Source organism: Sapajus apella, unplaced genomic scaffold (assembly GCF_009761245.1).
Source record: "Sapajus apella isolate SASKATOON/1434 unplaced genomic scaffold, GSC_monkey_1.0 scaffold11, whole genome shotgun sequence".
In the NCBI taxonomy this organism is placed as follows: Eukaryota; Metazoa; Chordata; class Mammalia; order Primates; family Cebidae; genus Sapajus; species Sapajus apella.
This window is the reverse complement of record NW_022436951.1, coordinates 28,338,798-28,361,392: the sequence shown is the minus strand read 5'-3', so window position 1 is coordinate 28,361,392 and position 22,595 is coordinate 28,338,798. Positions and strand designations below refer to the sequence as shown.

The 22,595-nt window shown below is 40.3% G+C and overlaps 1 protein-coding gene across 4 annotated transcripts in view; it reads right to left on the bottom strand.

Annotated features, from left to right (window-relative positions):
- Positions 1–1,235: 1,235 nt before the first annotated feature.
- Positions 1,236–22,595, bottom strand: part of DNAH5 (dynein axonemal heavy chain 5) — a 362,294-nt gene continuing 340,934 nt past the window's right edge. For all 4 annotated transcript variants that reach the window (XM_032279092.1, XM_032279095.1, XM_032279094.1 and 1 more), the window contains 4 exons: positions 17,250–17,462; positions 10,478–10,630; positions 9,836–10,067; positions 1,236–1,624 (listed from right to left, as the gene is read on the bottom strand). In XM_032279092.1, the coding sequence (XP_032134983.1) occupies positions 1,473–1,624; positions 9,836–10,067; positions 10,478–10,630; positions 17,250–17,462 (750 nt within the window). In that variant the 3' untranslated portion in view covers positions 1,236–1,472. The remainder of the gene's footprint in view (positions 1,625–9,835; positions 10,068–10,477; positions 10,631–17,249; positions 17,463–22,595) is intronic.

Sequence of the window (22,595 nt, the reverse complement as noted above, 5' to 3'; positions counted from 1 at the left end):
AGACACCTACACACCATCTAAGATTTCTACCCTTTCTTTGTATCTCCTAATCATTACATTTTTTTAAGCCAACTATAACTAACTCTTCCTATCACATCTGTTGTTTGTTTATTTGCGACAGCCTCACTCTGTCACCCAGGCTGGAGTTCAGTGGCGTGATCTTGGCTCACTGCAACCTCTGCCTTCGCAGGTTCAAGAGATTTCCTGCCTCAGCCTCCCAAATAGCTGGGATTACAGGCGCCTGCGACTGTGCCCAGCTAATTTTTTGTACTTTTAGTAGAGACAGGGTGTCATCATGTTAGCCAGGTTGGTCTTGATCTCCTGACCTTATAATCTGCCCTCCTAGGCCTCCCAAACTGCTGGGATTACAGCAGTAAGCCAACACACCTGGCCCACATCTGCTTCCATTTTTCTATGTTGCCATCTAATCTTTGTCCACATGCAAATATATTTTACCATTATAATTACAGTATATTCAATATTTTGTAAACTAAATCTTTCACTTAACAGTCTGAGTTTACCATTTTCATATTGTGGAATCTTCTAAATTGTTTTTTATGGTTGCCCAATATCTCCTAATTTCCTTAAGCATAGCCTGAGTATTGAACATTTATGACACTTCCATTTTTTTCTGTTACGAAATGCAATTTTATATAGACTTTGTTTTCAGTCTTTTAAGTTGTTTCCTTGATATAGACAAAATAAAGATCCAAGTATGTGAATATTTTTATGGCTCTTTCTGTATTTAATTATTTTACAAAAAGGTTGGGTTGATTCACATTGCTCTAGCAATATGTGAGTGGACCAGTTTTACTGACAGCATGCGATGATTTGCTTTTAGCTTTAATTTTTTATTAAAAGAGTTATCAGTTAGTATCTCATTAGTAATTATAAGTAGGCTGAAGCATTGTTTTATGTTTATTCTCTACAAAATGTCTATTGTTTACATTCTTAAACCATTCCTCTATTTCCTTCTGTTTTTAAAAAGGTATTTTTAATTGGCTGCTTCAAACCCTGAAAATAAGTCTCTTAACCTGACCTAAATATGAAAGGCAATAGAAGCAAAATCAGCACAAACTTGCCCTGTTACCTTCAAGAACTTGGCTGTTACAAGGCCATATTAGCAGAAGAATAATTCCTCCCAGAGAAAAGCTGTCTGCTTGCCCTAGTCAGTCTTCAGAGCGAAGAAGAAAATGCACTACTGTGGATTTGAGGGCCACATTTCATTAGGAAGTTGTAAGTTTACTTTTATATCACTAAATAACATTTTCAACAAACACAGATGTTGGTCACTAATGATGAAACAGGTAAAATATAAGCATCCAATTAAGGAGTAGGGAAAACCTAAGCAGCTCATTAATTGCAAGAGTGACCTGACATACACTGTCCAGCAGACATACAGAAGAAACAAAGGTCATAATAATTCAGATCTTGCATTTTCCAAAGCATTGGGTGGGGACACTCCCCACATGTTACTTGACATCACAGAGAAGGGCAACTCCACGGAGCACCCAGTGTTCAGGGGTCTGGACCGTCCTGAGGTCCACAGCGGCAATGTAGTTCAAGTCCGTTCGAACTGGCTTCTTATAGATGGGACAGGAATAAAACCGAGGATCTCGTAAAGCTACAAAAAATCATAAAAAAGAACTTGGTGACTTTCTCACTTAAGAGCCCGAGGAGAGTACAGAGCAACGCTTCTGCATTCTGTAGGTAATTTCGAAGACAGATGGGTTTGGCAGAATGAGGGACATTCTTCCTGAGGTCAGGCAATCCCTGGATGCGAGGCAGATGCTCCCACAGGGTGCCAGCAGCTGTGGCAAGACAGCCATATAGCCTCTGGTAGACCCCGCTGGCCCCTTGCCCTGAAGCATGAACACATGCCCACATGCTTCCTCTCTCTCCTTTCACCTGTCAACTCAACATTCCCCTCCATCTGTCCTCCTTCACCTCCCCACCAAACCTTGAGTACACACATGTATCACTTTTAATCAGATATCCAGCACCAGTAGTCACTACTTTATTATTTCAAAATCTTCAACCCTGCAGGCCGTAGTCTATATCACATTGTAAATCCCAGGACAAAGGGTGCCTTCCCGCCCCCAACTAAACCAGGTATTGTGAATTCTCCATATATGTAGAGAAATAAAATGGCTGGGAAGCAGAGAGCAATGGCCCAGTTCAGCTCCCTGAGATTCAATCTACCTTTCTGGAGTAGAAGAATAGATGAAGTCTCTAATATGACACTGCAGTGAAAGGCAATTTATGTACGTCTATCCTTCAGAGATCCTTTGTAATGCATCCATCTCCACCCACAGGCTCCCTTTCTCTTCAGCCTTGGAAACCCCATGCTCAGAGACAGGTCCAGGACTGTGGGGACTTAAACTTATACAATTCATGAGGGACCTCTTTAAGAAAAAGAGTCAAATTTACAAATAAAAAAGTAGGCTTTGGAAGGAGCCGCTGTCTGTGAGCAGCCTAGGAATTGAAGCCTCATTAGTTTCTTAGGAAATCCACTCTGCCCACAGTACTTTATCTGCGCATCTCATAACATGCATCTCAGAAAGTAGTATATTATTTTATATCCTCTTCCAGACTATAAATTTTTTGAGGACAGGAGTATGTCTACACCCATCTTTGTACTCTTCTGGGAAGTCAATATAAAAAAAGCCCTCGCTTAACTATTGAGGTGAAATCACATTTAAATAAGAAGATGCTCTGCTTTTGTCAATTAATGTCACAAACATGGGCACTGAAACATATCAGAGTTATTGAATTTATTTTTCAAAACTGACATGCTCAATAATTTACCTTTTCCAGAAAATTACAAAAGTAAGGCACTATCAGAAGCTAAGTCTCATTATTTGATCCAATAGAACTTTCAACCTGCTGTGCCCTGTGTTTTCACATATCCACTATAAATTTAATTAATTGTATTGGAAGAAGTGAAACATCTGAATATAATAATAGTATACATAAAGTTTCAATATAAAATAAGTAATTCTAAAGCAGTGATTCTTAACCTGGTACAACTGTACCTATGGGGGACATTTGCCAATATCTGTAGAGATTTTTGGTTAACACAACTGTGGACTTGCTACTAGCATCTTTGTGGATAGAGGCCAGGGATGCAGCTAATATCCTACAATGCACAGGACAGTCCCCCAAAAACAAAGAGTTATCCAGACAAAAAATGGCAATAGTACCAAGACGGAGAAAACTTCTTCTAAAACAACAAAGAAATGTTATATTATTTTAAAACTCTGTTTCCTTAATCTCATGAAATTAATAATTAGAAACAACCTAAAATAATGTGACACCTAATTTTTAAGTCTGGGAATAACTTTTCCAATTTCTATGATTATATTACAAATAATAATAATTAGTCAAATATATAGGAAAAATTCTGAACAAGTAAATGAATAACAATGAATCATGGAATGCAGTTAATATGAACTATTACTCACTGATATAGTTAAATCCTTTAATCCTAGAATCTTTAAACATGTAACAAATATATAATTCATTCTTCCTCCTGTGGCAAATTTGATTAACAACCATTTTATAAACCTTGAAGTAAACCTTTGGTGCCTTACATCTGAATCTCATGATAATTACAATAATTACAACTTGAGAAGTATTTGACTACTTGGATTTTAATACCAAAAGAAAAATGGAGGGAAAAAATAGCATTCTCTTCAATAAGCAGGTAAAAATAGTTTTCTGAAATATTTATCCAATTCTATTTATTTGTAATTGCCTCAGAGCTGAAGGTGCTCATGCCAAGTCACAGCGTGCAGCAAACTTCTGCACCAGGATTAGAAGCCACTGAAGATATAATGTCATGGTGAAAAACGCTGACAGATGCTAAACAACTACATAAACAGATGCTTTGAAACCATCCCCCTGCTTAGACAAATAACTTTGAAGACAAAAATAAGCATGCTAGGTAGGTAGAACAAATCAGCTAAATATGTTTAAAGCCTCTGGGTTCCAGAGGGAGGAAGACAGAGAAGAGGTTGTGCCAACTAGCGAGCTGTACACTTTAGGATCCTAAAGGTTTTAATAAATCACCTTGGGGGAATTTCATTTTCTGGCTATTTAACTTCCCTATCTATCCTACGTTTTTCATCTACATGTGAGTGTACGTTCCACATATTCCTTCTAGTATCCAAAATATCCATGGCATAGAAAGTCTCCATGGAACCTTTTAGTTATTCTTTTATTTAAACACCCTTTTGCTAATAACATTTAAATTACTGGACAGTTCACTCTTAACATACAGTATTTCTTTCAATCCTTTAAAAAGCATGTGAGTTAAGCATGTAAACAATAGTAACAATTTAAAAAAATGTGTTATATGCTTCCTATGTACATAACATTGTCAGTTTAACTCTCTCAACAATCCTATGCGAGGGGTACGACTATCTAATCATTTTACAGATTCAAAAACTGGAACATAAGGAGATGAGCTGTCCGAGATGGGAAAGCCATAGAGATAACTGAGAATGCAACCTGGTCAGAATGGACCCATGGCCTCTGTGCTTCATCTCTGCAGTACTGGGGATGTACTGTACTATGCATGTATGCCTCTGTCTTTACAGAAACCCGTGAAAATGAAATGGAGAGAACTAGATACATGAGTTCGATTTGTGGCATATGTGAGATGCCTCCAAAGCCACATGACTAATGACTAGGATGATAAAGCCAGGAGAACAACCCGAATATCCTGGCCCCTAGCTCACAGTCCTCTACAGTGAAAAGAGGCATGAGCATTTTTCAGTCTGTAGCATGAGGGAGGGAGGGGTGAGGAGGGAGAGCCTCATCCACAGAGGGTTCTCCCTGTGCTTCCCACTGCCTACAGTCTACCTTAGCAGGTACCTGAGACAAATTAGCTCAGGACTTCGATATGTAAGGGCGCTGTCCTGATTTTGAGTCTAGCCTTTATTTTCAAGTTTGATCCCGGGCATTAAGAGGACAACTAAACACAGAATCTCAATTAGAAGACTAACCATGGGAATTCCCAGAGGTTCATATATACCCCGCAACAGACAAATGTGATTCTGACACCAGCTTTGCCTGTCAGTAGCCAGGAATCATGGCTGTGTCTCCAAACCCAGTGTCTCCAAACCTTAACTTCTCTATCTGCAATATGGGGATGATAAATTTGACAGAGTTGTTGTAAAGATTAAATAAGTTAGCACATGTGAGTGGCTGGTATAGTATAATGCCTGGAATGTAGAAGGTGCCTAAGATAGAGATGCTATTTGACACTTTTTTATCTCTCTGTCTCCATACACACATACACAAGCACATGCACATATACACACATACACACACACACACACACACACACACATGTATCTACTTACACATGGACCTTTTCCTGAAGCAAATTCCCAGACTCATGTTTCCCATGACTGTAACAGACTTCCAAGCTTATGAGCTGATGGTGGATTAAATTCTGTGGGCTCAGAAGCCAGGAGATCTCCACTCCTGGTCACCACATATGGCTATCCCCACCCCAGTCCCAAATCTGCACAATCTCAGGTCAGAATGGGTCAGAGGGTGTTCTTAAATACACTTTTTCCTTATCAGTAACTAACCCCTGAGACCCCTCTTGCACCTACTTAGTGACCAGTGGTACATAGAAGGCTTGCCTCGTCCCTTGCAAATGTTCCAATCACGTTTTTCCCAGCATATCAGCTACAGCACTGAAGTTCGTTGAGAATTATCAATCTGCTCATATAATAAATGTGTGAAAACACATATCTTTCCTCTATCTGTCCTTTTGAGCTTCCTTTGTGAATAGAGGATTTAGACAGTGTGTGTGTGGCTTAACCCTCTTGGTGAATTTAGTGCTATTTGAAATGACTTTTCCATGATTTTCTAGCAAGAAACATGATTTCTTTTTAAAGTCTGGGGGTGTATCACTCAATTTTTAGAGTTAAAATAAATATCTAGATTTCTTCTTGTTGAAACAAACCAGTCCTATATATAAATTTTAATGATTATTTAAACTGAGAAATTTCCCTTCATATTAATGTAAAAACTATTAACCATAAGAATTCCAATTTTTAAATGCTGCACTTTGGTCATTAATGATGCTACATGCCCCTCTAAATCAATTAGAGCCCTGCTCATTTATCAAAATTGAGTAAAAATTAAAAGTATAGCATGAAAGAGGTAACAGAATGTTAGTTTTCCATCACTAAAGAAACACCTCTTCCACAACAAAGCTATTTGGCAAACCAAGTTTCCACCAATGCGTACTGAAACCAAAAAAGGAATAAGAACTAAAGTTTTCTTTTAATATTTTGAAATTAGTCCCTTTTTCCTTTGCTTATTTTATTTTCTCCCTCACCTGCAGCTAATGAGCATCACCACTGGCTAATGCCCAGCAGGGTGGGTATAGTTCTTCTATACAAATCTATTCTTAAATCATAAAGAATTGCCAGTATTATAAAATTATTACTTTATTACTACCATGCTGAGATGTTCAATGTCAAATTGCCATGAATTTTTATAGTTTAGTCACAAGCAAAAAAAGGAACATGTAATTCAACTGGAAAAAGATTTTTCTTTCATTTTATAAGGGAAATATTTTTATAACATGTTGACTAGATGCGATGATATGATAAAGCAATTTTTCTAAAATACTATTTTTGGCTAAAAGAACACTTGATTAATACTTCTATAAAAAAAAATTACTGTTCCAAGATGTCACACTACCCTAAGAACCAGTAAATACAAAGCCATAGGCAGTATGCTTGCCTCAGCCCAGGTAGACACATTTATTCTTTTAGATTCAGCTAATAAATATTGAACTACACCATTTACCAAGCAGTGTGCTGAGAACCATCGTATTCCAAATCTGATGCTCAACTCTGTCCTTCACAGGCTTCTCTTCCTTCATGCTTTAAACACTGGTCCCCTCCCACGGTAATCCTTATTTCCTTCAACAAATCACACCCTCTCTAGCTTATTGTCCTCAAAGCAAAAAATCATTTCTCTAGCAAACTTTTGTAAAGACTAAATGAGACATGGTGTGAAATCCACCCATAAAACATTCTCTGTAAATATCAGTTCCCTCTTCCAACTCCCCCATTTCCTCCTCTACCTGAAGAACCTCCTTCACGTGGAAGCTTTGTTATCCACCTACACACTGCTGCCATCCAGATATCCTGGACTGGGTCCATCCTCTAAATCCCAGAACTAAACTCTTCATCATACCCAGCACATCCATTACCACCTCATGACTTTCCACTCTTCCCTCTGCTCTAGGATGTTAGCATAGCCTTTTTCTATCACTTGGATCTCAGCTCAATATTCCTCACAGTATCTCACACTCAAACCATGTATATGGCTTGAATGTGTCCCCTAAAATTTCACGTGTTGAAAACTAACTCCTTGGTGCAAGCATGTTGGGAGGTAGAGTTTAATAAGAGGTGATTGGGTCAAAAGGGTGAATCCCTTATGAATGAGTTAATGTCATTATCATGGCAGTGAGATAGTTATTGCAAGAGTGGGTTGCTATAAACCCAGTCCAGCCCCTGGTGCCTCTCTCTGTCTCACATGCTTACTTCTACCTTCTGCCTGTGACCATGGAATTACCCTTACCACATGCTGGTGTCATGCCCTTGGACTTCCCAGCCTCCAGAACCACGAGCAAAATAAACTTCTATTGTCTATCACATGCCGTCTGTAGTATTTTGTTATAGCAAGAGAAAATGGACTAAGACACCATGCATGTGGTTTTTACAGAGAAACAAGAAGTATCTGAAATTAGTATGTTCATTTCTAGTCAACTCCCATTATTCACAGTAGTTATGTCCTATAAAGTCACTGTGAATATTAAATTAACAAATGCCAAGCCGTTGCTCCTAGGGGAAACACAGGGTTGGTTTCCTGCAAGCCTCTGGTTACAACGTTTCCACCAACCAGTCAATACATAATCTTATTTTATGTGTGCTTCTGTTTAAGAATATCTTTTAAATATATACTGTTGATTCATCACCATTGCACTGGAGGCCAACAGCACTATAACTAATGCCTGAAGGAAGTTTGTCCAACACATGTATTTTCTCTATAAGGCACAGCCTTCTTGTGCTCAGAAACAGCAGACTTAATCACTACACTTGCAGGCCATTTTAAATAGGAAAAACTCACCAAAAAAATTGAAAAACATGGTACTAAAGAGAACACAAACAGGACATTTCGTTGTAATATGAAAGCTGGAACAAGAAGGCACAGCCTCACCTTGTCTGGCCCCAGATGGGAATACGTATGTCTGGCATCTCCAATTTTTGGCTGCTTTGCACATGTCTGTGAATGACCATGTGAATGACCATAAAAGTGCCATTAGTATTGATTTGGGGGCTACAAAGAAATTGTAGCAGGTAGGCAAATTCACAAATACAAATCTGTGAGTAACAAGGCCCAACTATATCTGCTTCTTTTATGGCTATCACCTCTCTTTGTAACTCAGCTCCACAAGAACGGGAAGCCTGTTTGCTCTTTTCTCAGTGCTGCAACCCCAGCACTAGGGCAGTGCATGGGAGATAGTCAGTAAGTGGTCATTGAATGACCAAGCGAGCTAATGCTACTTCTCTCTGCCATAAAAAGAAAAGTGTTTCTCTAACTCCCCATCACTCTCATTCTTGTCCTCTAAAGCACATCTCAAAAGCAATCACCCCTAAGCTCCTAGGCATATCTATGTTTTCTTTCTGGGTTCCATGAGCATCTGAAATATATCTCTTTCATAAAAAGTATCAATTTGTATTTTCATTACTTTTTTACTATGGGTCTTCTTCACTAGACTGTGAGTCTCTGGGGGCTGGATCTGGTTCATAATGATCTTTACATCCCTAGCACCTAAGGTTATTGGCTGATATCTATTAGACATCCAGCAAATGTTTGCTTAAAAAATAAATACTTACAGTCTGCAAACTATTTTTTCTCTTTACTTGTTAGAATCTTTTGTGCTTCTACCATAAAATCAGAGCTTCCTTGGAATTCACTATCATGGCTACAGTTTATGGTTTATGCTTCTAAAATGAACAGGAAGTTCCCTCATGTGCTGAAATGTGGTTATTGCTGTAGAGATGTTAGTTGAGTGAAAGGTGACAACAAAAGCCTCCAGAAAATATCAAGCCAGTAATGAAAAATAGCTTAGGTATTTTTAGGCTTGTCAAATACAGCTTGGATAATTTCGTCAAAGTAGAATAACACGTGTGCTTCACAGAAATGTTATTACATTCAAAGACTGAAATAAGAACCCAGTATTTGATCATTAGCTATAGGATTTAGCCAAATGCCTCTGAACTTGATCTGACTTCACTACCTGGCTCAAACTTCCAAGTTGGTAGAGCTACAGCCTCCGATTGAGCCCTGTATAGCCCTACCTAGACAGTCTCCTTACCACAGCTCACACCACCTCATTGTATCCATTCTCCAGAGTTCAGTCCGGCCCAAATCCTCCTGAAACTCAGTTCCTGCCCACTTTACCCTGCTGTTATCTCACCCTCCTTTCCCATGCTTATTAACTACACCAAACATTTCTTTCTTATCTCATCAGCTAATATTTCATGACTATCCATACATATGAATCTGCTTTATTAGATAAGCAAGTACTATATAGAACCACTGCCTCCTCAATAGTACTCAAGAAAGTGCCTAGAGGCCAGTAAATCCCCAGGAAACATGAGTGTGAATGTAAAGCCAGTTGATAAAACCGTAAAATCTCTACTACATGATAACAAAAACATTGAAATCCTGTGTTGATAATGTCATCCAAACCAAAAATGTGAACACTTCCTGAAGGTACAAGACAACTTACTATTGTTTTCTGCATAAATCCTTATGACAGGCATCATCTCAAAGAGCACTTTTGGCTTTGATTCAATGAGTTTCATGTTCCTCTTGTCCCAGCCAGCGCCTTCAAGATATAAGCCATAGACGTAGACACCCTCTGTGGCGGGGGCAGAAATGTCATCCTTCATCCATTTGGTGACTTCATTGCAAAGCACCATATTGTCCAGAGCCCAGCCTTTGGTGGCCCGAGTTATTTCCTATTCAGTGCAGCAAAAGATAAATGGAGCAGTTAGAGGCTTGCCTTAATAAAAAGAGCATAACAATAATGAAAGCTTAGTTCCAAATCACTCTAGCTCGAAGGACGTACAATAGTATTTAAAGAATTAGCAAGATCTCCCATAAAAAAAACATATCCTAATTTAGCTACGTTTACTTTAAAAAGAAATGCAACATCAAATCAAATACAAAAATAACAAATAAATATTTTGAAAGTTGAGCAAGCAGCCTGAGAACAAGTGGCTGGGATTTATGTTCATGACAATGTAACTGCTGGTACCAAAAAGAGACAGTCATTCTCTGTCTCATTATAGTCTTCAAAACTATAATGAAAGAAAACCCTGTGGAGGAAAATTATAATAACACAATGGGTGCAAATCAAAGCTCTTACCTGTCGCATTGCAGTTAAAAATCCCTGGGGGTTAAAAAAGCCTGTCATCCAAAAGCAGTGAGGTCGGCCATTGAAAACCCACGAGGTAAACTGGCTATTTCTTTCTATAAGTTCGGTAAACCAGAAACCCAGAGTACTTGAAACCCAAGAAGCCTGCAATGAAGACATTAAAACAATTAATTGTTATAAGTTTAATACTGCAGTGTAAACCAGCTATGTTCGCTGAAAAAAATGATGAAACATCAACTTCACTTTTGTATGAAAAAGTCCCTAAGTCATGAATTTTCCCTGGATTCTGGCATAAACTTTTCAAATTATTCTTTCTCCTTAGCAATAGTAATGATTACAAAGATATGACAGAATATGCTAGTCATCACAGGAACATCAGATCAATTCACAGAGCTGTTCAAGATGTCTAATGTCAATCGAATCACTTTCCATGTACCAATATGTTTATCACTGATTCTGCTATAACAGAATCAAAACAATTTATTGGATTAACGGCTTTCATCATTTTTCCTTAGGTTACAGTTTCAATCTATGACACATAAAAAAGGATTTTATTTACATAAATATGCTCCTGGCCCTATCAAGATAAAACATCACTTTAAAATAGATCCCATGCATGGTAAGTTGTAGAAGGCTTGCTACACTTATTTTTAATGGGGTAAACAACAGTTATTTTCTGGGATGTTTGTCCCTTTGGAATACATTTTTATTTCCTCTCTTGAAGGAGCAAAAAATGGGAACCCAAGACCCTTTCTCATTCACAAATTAGCTGCATGTATTGCTTCTGACTTTCTCCCTGAATTACCCTGTGGAGCTTCTATTATGATAACCGGCATGGAAATGTCATTAATGTCATCAGCAGCAGCACTGGAAGCTATCTTCAAATCATAGATTACAACATTTTACTGTAATTACAACATTTTAGGTATGAATAAATGCAGTAATCAACCTGGGTAGGTATAACACTTGAATTTCAAATGCCTTAAGAATTAATTTGCCAATTGTTAAAGAGTTACTGAGATTCCAAAGACTGATAAAAAACTGAGAAGAATAAAAACTTGAATAAAATGATCATCATTTAAAAATGAAGTCACTCATTGTCTTCTATCTTTATAGCTCTGTTAACTAAAAGAGATGTGTGTTTATGTTTGGTCTGAGGGCAGAGGGAGCCCTTAATGAGACAGACATTCCTGTTCCACAGCTAGAGCCTCCCAGTTCCTACTGAGGTGGGTGATCTGGTTTGGTAGGGAAGGAACTCACAATGGCCAGTGATCTGGAAGAGTCCTCCTCTGTCCTTGGCAATGAGAAGAGGCAATTCAGATAGAAAACTCTCTGGCATGTGCAATGGATTTATCAAAGATGAGAAGGAAACAAAGGAATCCTGTCAAAGCTGATTCTGAGTATCTAAGCTATGTGATTAGAAGGATGAGGGGTGGTGTCATCAAATAACACGGAGAAGACAACAAGAAGCAGTCCTACTTACTATCTGCTGAACTCACTGCCTCATAATCTGCTGAAGCCCTGGAGGACATACCTGAGGGGCTCAGCACTAAACAAATCCTTCGCCTTCTCATTTAGCCAGGTAACCTACGGACGCCAAGTCTCTATCCTCCCACCCACCAATTTCATATCTGTATTCTGCCCTCTCTGTGCAGCCCCCAACCTGATCCAATCACCCTCTGTCCTTGGCAATAAAAGAGGCAAGCTCCCCTCCCAAGCCTTTCTACTGTACCTTCAACATCTTTAGTACTATGATCAGAAAACTCTTCTAGATCCTCCACCTCATTCTGGAGCATTCTGTCCATCCCTTCTCTTAACTGAAGTCTGCTCTCCACCCTACATGCTACACCCAGGACAGACTGCTTCCTTCACAGCCTTCTCCAAATGTAGGCTACTGATTTCCTCATACTCCACAATCCTCAGGACCAGGGGAAGAAGAGATGACCTTGTTGTTTCTGTTATTGTCAGGTTATCACATTTACCTCATTCTCTTCCTTTGAGTCTCAAGCCATCTGGACATACTATCCTTACCCCTTCTTGTTTCTGTCACCTACTGGTCACTTCTTCTTATTCATGAGGGAATTTGGTTCCTGGTTTACTCTTCTGCTCAGTTCCCCCAAGTAATCATGAATGTGATGATGACGATAGCGATGGTGGTGGAGGTGGTGGTGGTGATGGTGGAGGCAGTAATGGTGGCTGTGGTGGTGACAGTGGTGGTGATGATGGTAGTGGTGATGGTGGTGCTGCAGTTTTGCTATTAATAATCACAAGCAGTTACATAGCACTGGCCACATGCCACGTCCTGTTCTAAGCACTTCATACACACATCAACTCATTTAATCCTCACAAAATGCTAGGAATTACATAATGCTATTGTTTCCCTTTGACAGATAAGGAAACTGAGGCACAGCAATCCAACTAGCATACCCCAAGTTAGATAGCCCAAAAGAGACATGATTTGAACCTGGGTATTCTGGCCAAGTAAGTGCATACTCAAAACCCACATACTCTTTATGTGCTTTCATTAATCACTCTAGGTGACTTAGCATTCATGTGAATGATGCATTTCACATCCTGCTATCTTATCTCATGACCCTCTGCTCACTAATGACCCTAATGTCCATTCTACTTTATTCGTCTACTCCCACACTCATGTTAAATTTTGTCACCCTCAAACACTAGCCTGTTGGGAGGTGGAGTTTTTTCCACTCCTATATTTCCTTCCATGGAGAGAGAGTTTATTTAACACTCCAAGCTCCTTGACTCTCTCATTCTCCACACTCTCAGGAGGTAGAGACTCATCTGGCTCGTGACTGTTTCAGAGTCGGGTTCTGCTCATCAGATGTCCCATGTGCCCCCTATACTTCCCGGCCTCCCATGCAGTTTGGCTGGGTCCAAGGTTCTAGTTCTGATCCACAGCCTGTGAATGGAAGTGGCACGGGTCACTTTCTGATCCAGATAGTCTAGATCTGGGGTGCCTTGTCCACCTCCCTTCCCTCTGCTGTGATGACTTCAGAAGCCACATGCTCCAGGTGGTAGTTCCCAGATGACAAGACCTCCATCAGGAGGGTCCCAGAGTAACTGTGTGGTGCCAAGGATCCGCCCAGCTGGTGAGAGACATGGAAGTGGAGTGCAACTAGAACAGCAGCTCCTGAAGTATGATCAGTGGCTCAGCACTGGGGCAGCAGGGGGTTGGAGAAGTCATAGCAGCAGTGGAAAGGTGGAGATACAGTTAGGAAGCCCAGCCAGCCAGCCCCTTCTGCCTTTATTGCTGGGGTAGCAGGGGACGAGAAGCATACACTCTCTTCTGCTCCTGCACACTCGAGCTTCCCAGAGAAGTCTCTGTAGAGGAAGCTATCTAGTACAGAGCTGCTGGTGGGTAGGTCTGTCTGATTCTGAATTCTGTTTTAGAAGCCCCAAAACTCACCTTCCAGCAGATAGAAGCCACATTGTTCAATATTAGCTTTACCAGTAAATGTTCTCTAATCTGCACTACTCCTTTTCTGCCTCTTAATTGCTTTGGAATTCAGGTGGAGAAAAGAGCTAGCTATTTAGCTGCCTTAAGAAATCCAACAGGCACCACCTCCATTCCACATTCCATTCTTCAACCACAACCTCCACTTCCACTTCACTTGCTCAAGAACAGTCCCTTGACCTAAGCCTGGTATCCGAATCTTTGGTTCCATCACTTTTACCTCATCTATAAATTTTGTCCCATCTCCATTTTGCTAGGTGAAGTAAACCAGACACAGAAAGGCAAATACCGCATCATCTCACTTATATGTGGATGCTGAAAGAGTTAAACTCATAGAAACAAAGAGTAGAATAGTGGTTATCAGAGACCAGGGGGTGGGGTAGGGAGGGAGATATAGGGAGTTGTTGATCAAAGGGTAAAAAATTTCAGTTAGATAGGAGAAGTAAGTTCAACAGATCTATTTTACAACAAGGTGACTATAGTTTATAGGAAATCCACTGTATTCTTGAAAACTGCTGAGAGTGGCTTTTAAGTCTGAACCACAAGAAAATGTGAATTAAGTAGATGAGGTAATGTCTATGTTAATTAGCCCAGCTTAGCCACTCCACAGCATACACATCATTCAAAACAACATGTAGCACAACATAAATAATTTTTGTCAAGTAAAATAAAGTTTCAAATAAGTCATTAACAACTTTTGTTTCATCTCCTCTCCTCTCGTCTTCATCTTCCCCATTATAATCTCCCCATTGAGAAGGGCTTCCATGACCTAGCTACCTGTCCCACTAGGGGTTGAATTGTGTCTCCCCAAAACCATATATTGAAGTCCTAACCCCCAGCAGCTAACAATATGATTGGCTTTGGGAACAGGGTGCTTACAGAGGTAATCAAATGAAAATGAGGCGTAAGTGTGACTCTAATCCAATAGGCTGCTGTCCTTATGAAAAGGGGAAATGCGGACACAGAGACAGATGTGCATAGAGGGATGATGTGAACATACACAGGGCAAAGAAAACCATATGAAGACAAAGGGAGAGATTGGACTAAGACTGCTACAAGCCAAGGAGCTCCCGGGGCCACCAGAAGTAGAATGAAGCAAAGAAGGATGCTCCCTTAGACACTCTGAAGGGAACATGGCTGGCCAACAGTTCTATTTTGGACTTGTCACCTCTGGAATTACAAGAAAACAAATTTTTGTTGCTTAAGCCACGCAGTCAGTGGTACTTTGTTATGGCAGCTCAAAAAAACTAGCACATCTGTCACTGCACTCTCTGGGTGGGTGTCCAACATGGAAAGCCCCGGAAGTGTCCACCTTCCCAGGCCTACTCCTGGCAGCTGAAGACAACCACAGGTGATGCACACCTGTGAAGGCTAGTGTCATTCACATTCGTAACTTGAGATTGCAAAGGAGTTCCTTGTGTGCATTTCTATCCTAGTTTCCCCCTCCTTCCAACCTTTAGGGGTGGCAGGGCAAGTGAACGAGGCAGTAGAGCAGAAGTGAAGAGGAGGAGAGCAGAAGTAGAGCAGGAGTGACCTGTCAGGCCAGCCCTGGTTGGGTTCACATTGCGGGTGTGAAGTCCCCCAGACAATTGCCGGGATCAGATGAAAAGGAAGCCACGGGCAGATCCGTATTTTCCCAAGAAATAGGTTACAGAAGATAGCAACACCTCCCACTCTTTTCCTATGTATTTTTCCCACCATAATTACTCTTAGCAATTTCACTTACATCTCCCCATAACATGGGTGTGCATCCACATCACACACATGCACGTGCACACACACACACACACACACACACACACACACAGAACAAGGAGAAGAATACCATTTAGGTTCCATGCCTTCAAATGTACTCTACTAAAATACACTTATTTTCCTACTTACAAAGACAATCAGGAACTCATTTTACTTTTCCAAGTGAAAAATTATTCCTTACCACTGTAACTGTCTTTAGCACAATTACTAACAAGTAACCAGTGAGCATGCTGTTAAATTCTTATCCTCTTATTTTGATATATACATGCTACATACTGTATTTACAGATATAATGATACCAGAGAGGGACAGGGAAGTGCTGGATAGAGCAGTCCAGGGTCCCTGGTGAAGGCTCCACCCTCAGGCTTACACCCACAGACCTAAGTGAGAACAGGCTCTCTTGTTTTTATGCCCAAATGTTGCATTTTCCAAGATAAACTCTGGCCCACCATGCCCCCCATCCTGTGCCCATATAAATCCGAAAGACCATAGCAGGCACACACAAGTGGCTGGACGTCAAGAGGAGCAGAAGAGCAGAAGGGCACACAGACAGACACCAGCAGACACTGGCAGGACCAACAGACACCACTGGCGGTGGGACGAAGTGGAATTTGCTAAGGTGGGGTCAAAGAAGAGTTCAGACACTGGGTGGCCAACTCTAGGGGAAGACCGCCTTCCCACTCCATCCCCCTGCTGGCTCCCCAACCACCTTGCTGAGAACAACTTCCACCACTCAATAAAACTTTGCACCTATCCTCTAAGCCCACATGTGATCCAATTTTTCAGTACCCTAGAGCAAGAACCCAGGATACAGAAAGTTCTGTCCTTGTGATAAGGCAGAGGGTCTAATTGAGCTGATTAACATGAGCTACTTGCAGATGGCAAAACAGGAAGAGCGCACTGTAATGCCTGCCCATTCAGGAGCTGTACACACTCAACCCTAGATGCCGCCATGGGATCAGAGCCCAAAAACACTCCCCACCATCTGCCTGTCTGCGCTCCCCCTAAGGGTTTGAGCAGGAGGGCACAAAAAAAGTGAGCCACAGCCCTGTCACATACCCTGTGAGGAGGATAAGGGAATTCCTCCCATGTCAACAGCATATAGCAGAGACTTTTTTCTTTTTGGTCTGACTTTTGATGTGTCGTTGAGGGTAGGGGGCATTTTTCCTTTCCTTCCTGGGCTTTGGAGTACAGGGGCTTGGGTTTAAATTCTCATTCTTGGACTACTTAGATGTATAATCTGAGAAAAGACTTAACCTGTCCCAACCTTAAGTTTCTCATCTGTAAAATAAGAGCAGAAAAATACAAAATTTAAATGAAATAATGTATGCAAATTTCCTAGGAGAGAACCTGCTCTGCTAGAAGAAAAACTTCCTTCCCTACCTATGATCTAAAAATACAGGGTTATAAGGGGCTTAGTCCCTAACAAAAGAACCATGTTGAGTAAATTATCCATCAATGCTTTCCATTTGCCAGTTACAACTCTTCACAACAATAGGTGATGAGGCAGAATAAGGGCAGGTTTATACGTACTTTTTTCCACCAAGCAGGGATTCTAGCATCAAACATGCAATCCAACGCATCTCGCAGATTTTCGCTCATGACGATGGTGCCATCAATAGCGAGCTTCAGCTCAGTGAGGGTGCTGCGGACAAGGCTGAGTACCCTTTGCATCCTGTCTATTTCCTGCCTGAGGAAAATGTTCATAGGCTGGAATGGCCCCATCTTCTGCAGCCTCTCTTTCACCTGCCGTGGACACATTCAAAGCACATGTAAGCAATTAGTTACTAAGGATTTTATAGACCTGGTGCCCTGGCGTCTCTGAACAGGCCTAAATTCTTACTATTCCAGAAATAATCAGCTTCTATTTTATTGCATGGCAAAAAAAGAAAAAAGAAGTATCTATTAGATGACCAGCCTGAATTTTCATGCCATGTGGGAAAGAACAGGCAGCCATGAATTCACAGAAGAATGTAAAATGCGTGACCACAACCATGCAGTTTTCCAAACAGCAAATGCACTTATCGGGAAATTCCCTTTCTGCCAATCTGAGTTCTTTCAAACCCACATGTGGACACACACAAGAAGACATGCACACACACACAACCATTCTGCTGGCTGTCTCAAAAAACTAGAATTCTCTTTTTTCCATCAAATCATTTATCCATCTCCTCATCCACTCATTATCATCCTATTTATCAAGAGTCTTCTATGGATCAGATATTGTGTTAGGCTGAGTTGCTACAACCTAAGGTAGCACTGACAAATTCAGCAAAAGAAGGGAGATTCTTCTAACTCCTCCTCCTTACCGTGTTTATTTATGTGATTATCATTCTATATTTAGATATTTTTTATCACTTCCTAAATATTTCAACCCCTGCTAGATGTGAATGACACCTTTCCCGATCCTATAATGAAGAGTGCCTATGAAAGCCGATAACAGTATTGATTTTTCTTCAAGCAAATAATCAGAGGTTATTCCAGTGACATTATCCCCTTGACTACAGGTCCCTAAGTTCAGTCTGTAGTATTAGCAGCCAAAATCGCCTGCTTAGTAGAAAACAGTGGGGTGCAAAAGACTCAAAATGCTATAGGATTCCTTTTGAAAACCAGGTACAAAAGGAAAAAATAAAAAGAAATAGGATGTCTCTGTGTTAGAAGAACCAATTGATTGTCCAGGTCATCTCCTAAAACTATATGGAAAATCAGCTACCTCTTACTCTTGGTTTAATCGAAGATTTTTATTTTTTTTTATTTTGTAAATATATTTTTTTAATTTTCTGGGTGCATATGTAATTGAATTGTTTGTAACTCAAAGGATAATCGAAGATTTTAAAATACTATCAGGGTAAATCTTTCCACAATACTCATTAAGATGTCAAACAAGAACACAATTAGGGGACGGGAGGCAGGACTAGATTGCTGCTCCCACTCGGCTGGACAGAGCAGTGTTTGAAGGCTTACATTGTGAACATTAGCTCCAGATCGACTGCAAGAACAAACCAGAAATCCTGAGAGTACCCACAGATCCTATGAGGGACCTGGACTGCCCCTGCAGGACGAGGGAGACACCACATATACTGTGAGTGCTCCAACTGCGGAAGTGGGAAAGGGAGAGCCTCCTGTCCTGAACACACCCTCCCACTAGAGAAACTGAAGCAGCCACAGCAAGCCCAAGGAGAGGCTGTGCTCAGACACACCTAGCCTTGCCCCCACCTGGTGGTCCTTCCCTACCCACCCTGGTAGTGGAAGAAAAAGAGCATAAAATCTTGGGCGTTCTAGGCCCGCCCCTGACACTGCGGGTTTCTCTTGATACTACCAAAGCTGATGCTCTCTGGAAAGTGCCACCTCCCAGCAGGAGGCCAACCAGCACAAAAAAAGAGCATTAAACCACCAAAGCTAAGAACCCTCACAGAGTCCACTGCCTCCCACCGCCACCTCCACCGGAACAGACACTGCTATCCACAGCTGAGAGACCCGGGGACGATGGTTCACATCACAAAACTCTGTGCAGACAACCTCAGCGCCAGCCCAGAGCCAAGCAGACTTGCTGGCTGGCTAGACCCAGAAGCGAGACAAAAATCACTGCAGTTTGGCTCACAGGAAGCCACATCTGTAGGAAAAAGGAGAGAGTAATACATCAAGGGAACACCCTGTAAGACAAAAAATCTGAACAACAGCCTTTAGCCCAAGACCCTCCCTCTGACAGAGCCTTCCCAAATGAGAAGGAACCAGAAAACCAACTCTAGTAATATGACAAAACAAGGCTCTTTAACACCCCCCAAAATCACACTAGTTCACCAGCAATTGATCCAAACCAACAAGAAATCCCTGATTTACTTGAAAAAGAATTCAGGAGGTTAGTCATTAAGCTAATCAGAGAGGCAACAGAGAAAGGCGATGCCCAATGCAAGAAAATCCAAAAAACAATATGAGAAGTGAAGTTAGAAATATTCAAGGACATAGATAACTTAAAGAAAAAAAATTAAAAATTCAGGAACCATTGGACACACTTATAGAGATGCAAAATGGTCTGGAATATCTCAACAATAGAATTGAACGAGTACAAGAAAGAAATTCAGAGCTTGAAGATACAGTTTTCGAATTAACCCAATTTAACAAAGACAAAGTTTTAAAATATGAACAAATTCTCCAAGAAGTCTGGGATTATGTTAAATGATCAAACCTAAGAATAATCAATGTTCCTAAGGAAAAAGAGAATTCTAAAAGCTTGGAAATCATATTTGAGGGAATAATTGAGGAAAACTTCCCCGGCCTTATGAGAGACCTAGACATCGAAATACAAGAAACACAAAGAACACCTGGGAACTTCGTCACAAAAAGATCATCGCCTAAGCACATTGTCATCAGGTTATCCAAAGTTAAGATGAAGGAAAGAATCCTAAGAGCTATGAGACAGAAGCACCAGGTAACCTATAAAGGAAAACCTATCAGATTAACAGCAGATTTCTTAGCAGAAACTCTGCAAGCTGGAAGGGATTAGGGCCCTCTCTTCAGCCTCCTCAAACAAAACAATTATCAGCCAAGAATTTTGTATCCAGCAAAAATAAGCATCAGATATGAAGGAAAGATACAGTCTTTTTCAGTCAAACAAACGCTGAGAGAATTCATCACTACCAAGTCACCACTACAAGAACCGATAAAAGGAGCTCTAAATCTTGAAACAAATCCTGGAAACAGATCAAAACAGAACCTCTTTAAAGCATAAACACACAGGACCTATAAAACAAAAAATACAATTTAAAAAGCAAAAAAAAAAGTACACAGGCAACAAATAACACAATGAATGCAATGGTACCTCACATCTCAATACTAACATTTAATATAAATGGCCTAAATGCTCCACTTAAAAGACAGAGAACCAGGCCAGGTGCAGTGGCTCACACCTGTAATCCCAGCACTTTGGGAGGCCGAGGTAGGTGGATCACCTGAGGTCAGGAGTTCAAGAGCAGCGTGGCCAACATGGTGAAACCCTGTCCCTACTAAAAATACAAAATTAGCCATGTGTGTTGATGCATTCCTGTAGTCCCAGCTACTTGGGAGGCTGAGCCAGGAGAATCACTTGAACCCAGGAGGCAGACGTTTCAGTGAGCTGAGATCATGCCATTATACTCCAGTCTGGGTGACAAGAGCAAAACTCTGCCTCAAAAAAAAAAAAAAAAAAAAAAAAGATATAGAACCACAGAATGGATAAGAACTCACCAATCAACTATCTGCTGCCTTCAGGACTTACCTAACACATAAGGACTCACATAAACTAAAAGTAAAGGGGTGATAAAGGCATTTCATGCAAGAGGACACCAAAAGTGAGCTAGAATAGCTATTTTTATATCAGACAAAACAAACTTTAAAGCAACGGCAGTTAAAAGAGACAAAGACAGACATTGTATGATCTTTAAAGGCCTTGCCCAACAGGAAAATATCACAACACTAAAGATACATGCAACTAACACTGGAGCTCCCAAATTTATAAAACACTTACTAATAGGAATAAGAAATGAGACAGCAGCCCAATAATAGTGGGGGACTTCAATACTCCACTGAACATTTCATCCAACAACCACAGAATACACATTCTATTCAACAGCATAGGGTCTATCCTTCTCCAAGACAGACCATATGACAGGCCATAAAATAAGCCTCAATAAATTTAAGAAAACTGAAATTATATCAAGCACTCTCTCAGACCACAGTGTAATAAAACGGAAACCAACTCTAAAAGGAACCTTCAAAACCATGCAAACACATGGAAATTAAATAACCTGTTCCTGAATGAGCATTGGGTCAAAAAACGAAATCAAGATGGAAATTTGAAGTCTTCTAACTGAACAACAAAAATGGCACAACCTATCAAAACCTCTGGGACACAGCAAAGGCAGTGCTAAAAGGAAAGTTCATAGCCCTAAATGCCTCCATCAAAAAGACTGAAAGAGCACAAACTGACATTCTAAAGTCACACCTCAAGGAACTAGAGAAACAAGAACAACCCAAACCCAAACCCAGCAGAAGAAAGGAAATAACCAAGACCAGAGCAGAACTAAATGAAATTGAAACAAAACAAAACAATACAAAAGATAAATGAAACAAAAAGCTGGTTCTTTGAAAAGATAAACAAAATTAATAGCCCATTAGCAAGATTCACCAAGGAAAGAAGAGAGGAAGCCCAAATAACCTCACTAAAAAACAAAAGAGGCGATATTACAACTGATACCACTGAAATACAAAAGATTATTCAAGGCTACTAAGAACATCTTTATGCACATAAGCCAGAAAATCTAGAAGAGATGAATAAATTCTTGGAAAAATACAGCCCTCCTAGCTTAAATCAGGAAGAATTAGATAACCCTGAACAGACAGATAACAGGCAGTGAGACTGAAATGATAATTAAAAAGCTACCAACATAAAAAAGTCCAGGACCAGATAGATTCACAGCAGAATTCTACTAGACATTCAAAGAATAATTGATACCCATGCTTTTGACATTATTCCACAAGAGAGAGAAAGAAGGAACCCTCCCTAATTCAACACCTTAATACCAAAATCAGGAAAGGACACACCCAAAAAAGAAAACTACAGACTGATATCCTTGATCAACATAGATGCTAAAATCCCTAACAAAACACTAGCTAACCAAATCCAACAATGTATCAAAAAGAGAATTCACCACTATCAAGTGGGTTTTATGCCAGGGATGCAGGGATGGTTTACCATATGCAAGTCAATAAATGTGATACACCACATAAACAGAATTAAAAACAAAAATCACATGATCATCCCAATAGATGCAGAAAAAGCATTTGACAAAATACAGCATCCCTCTATGATTAAAACTCTCCGAAAAATCAGCATACAAGGGA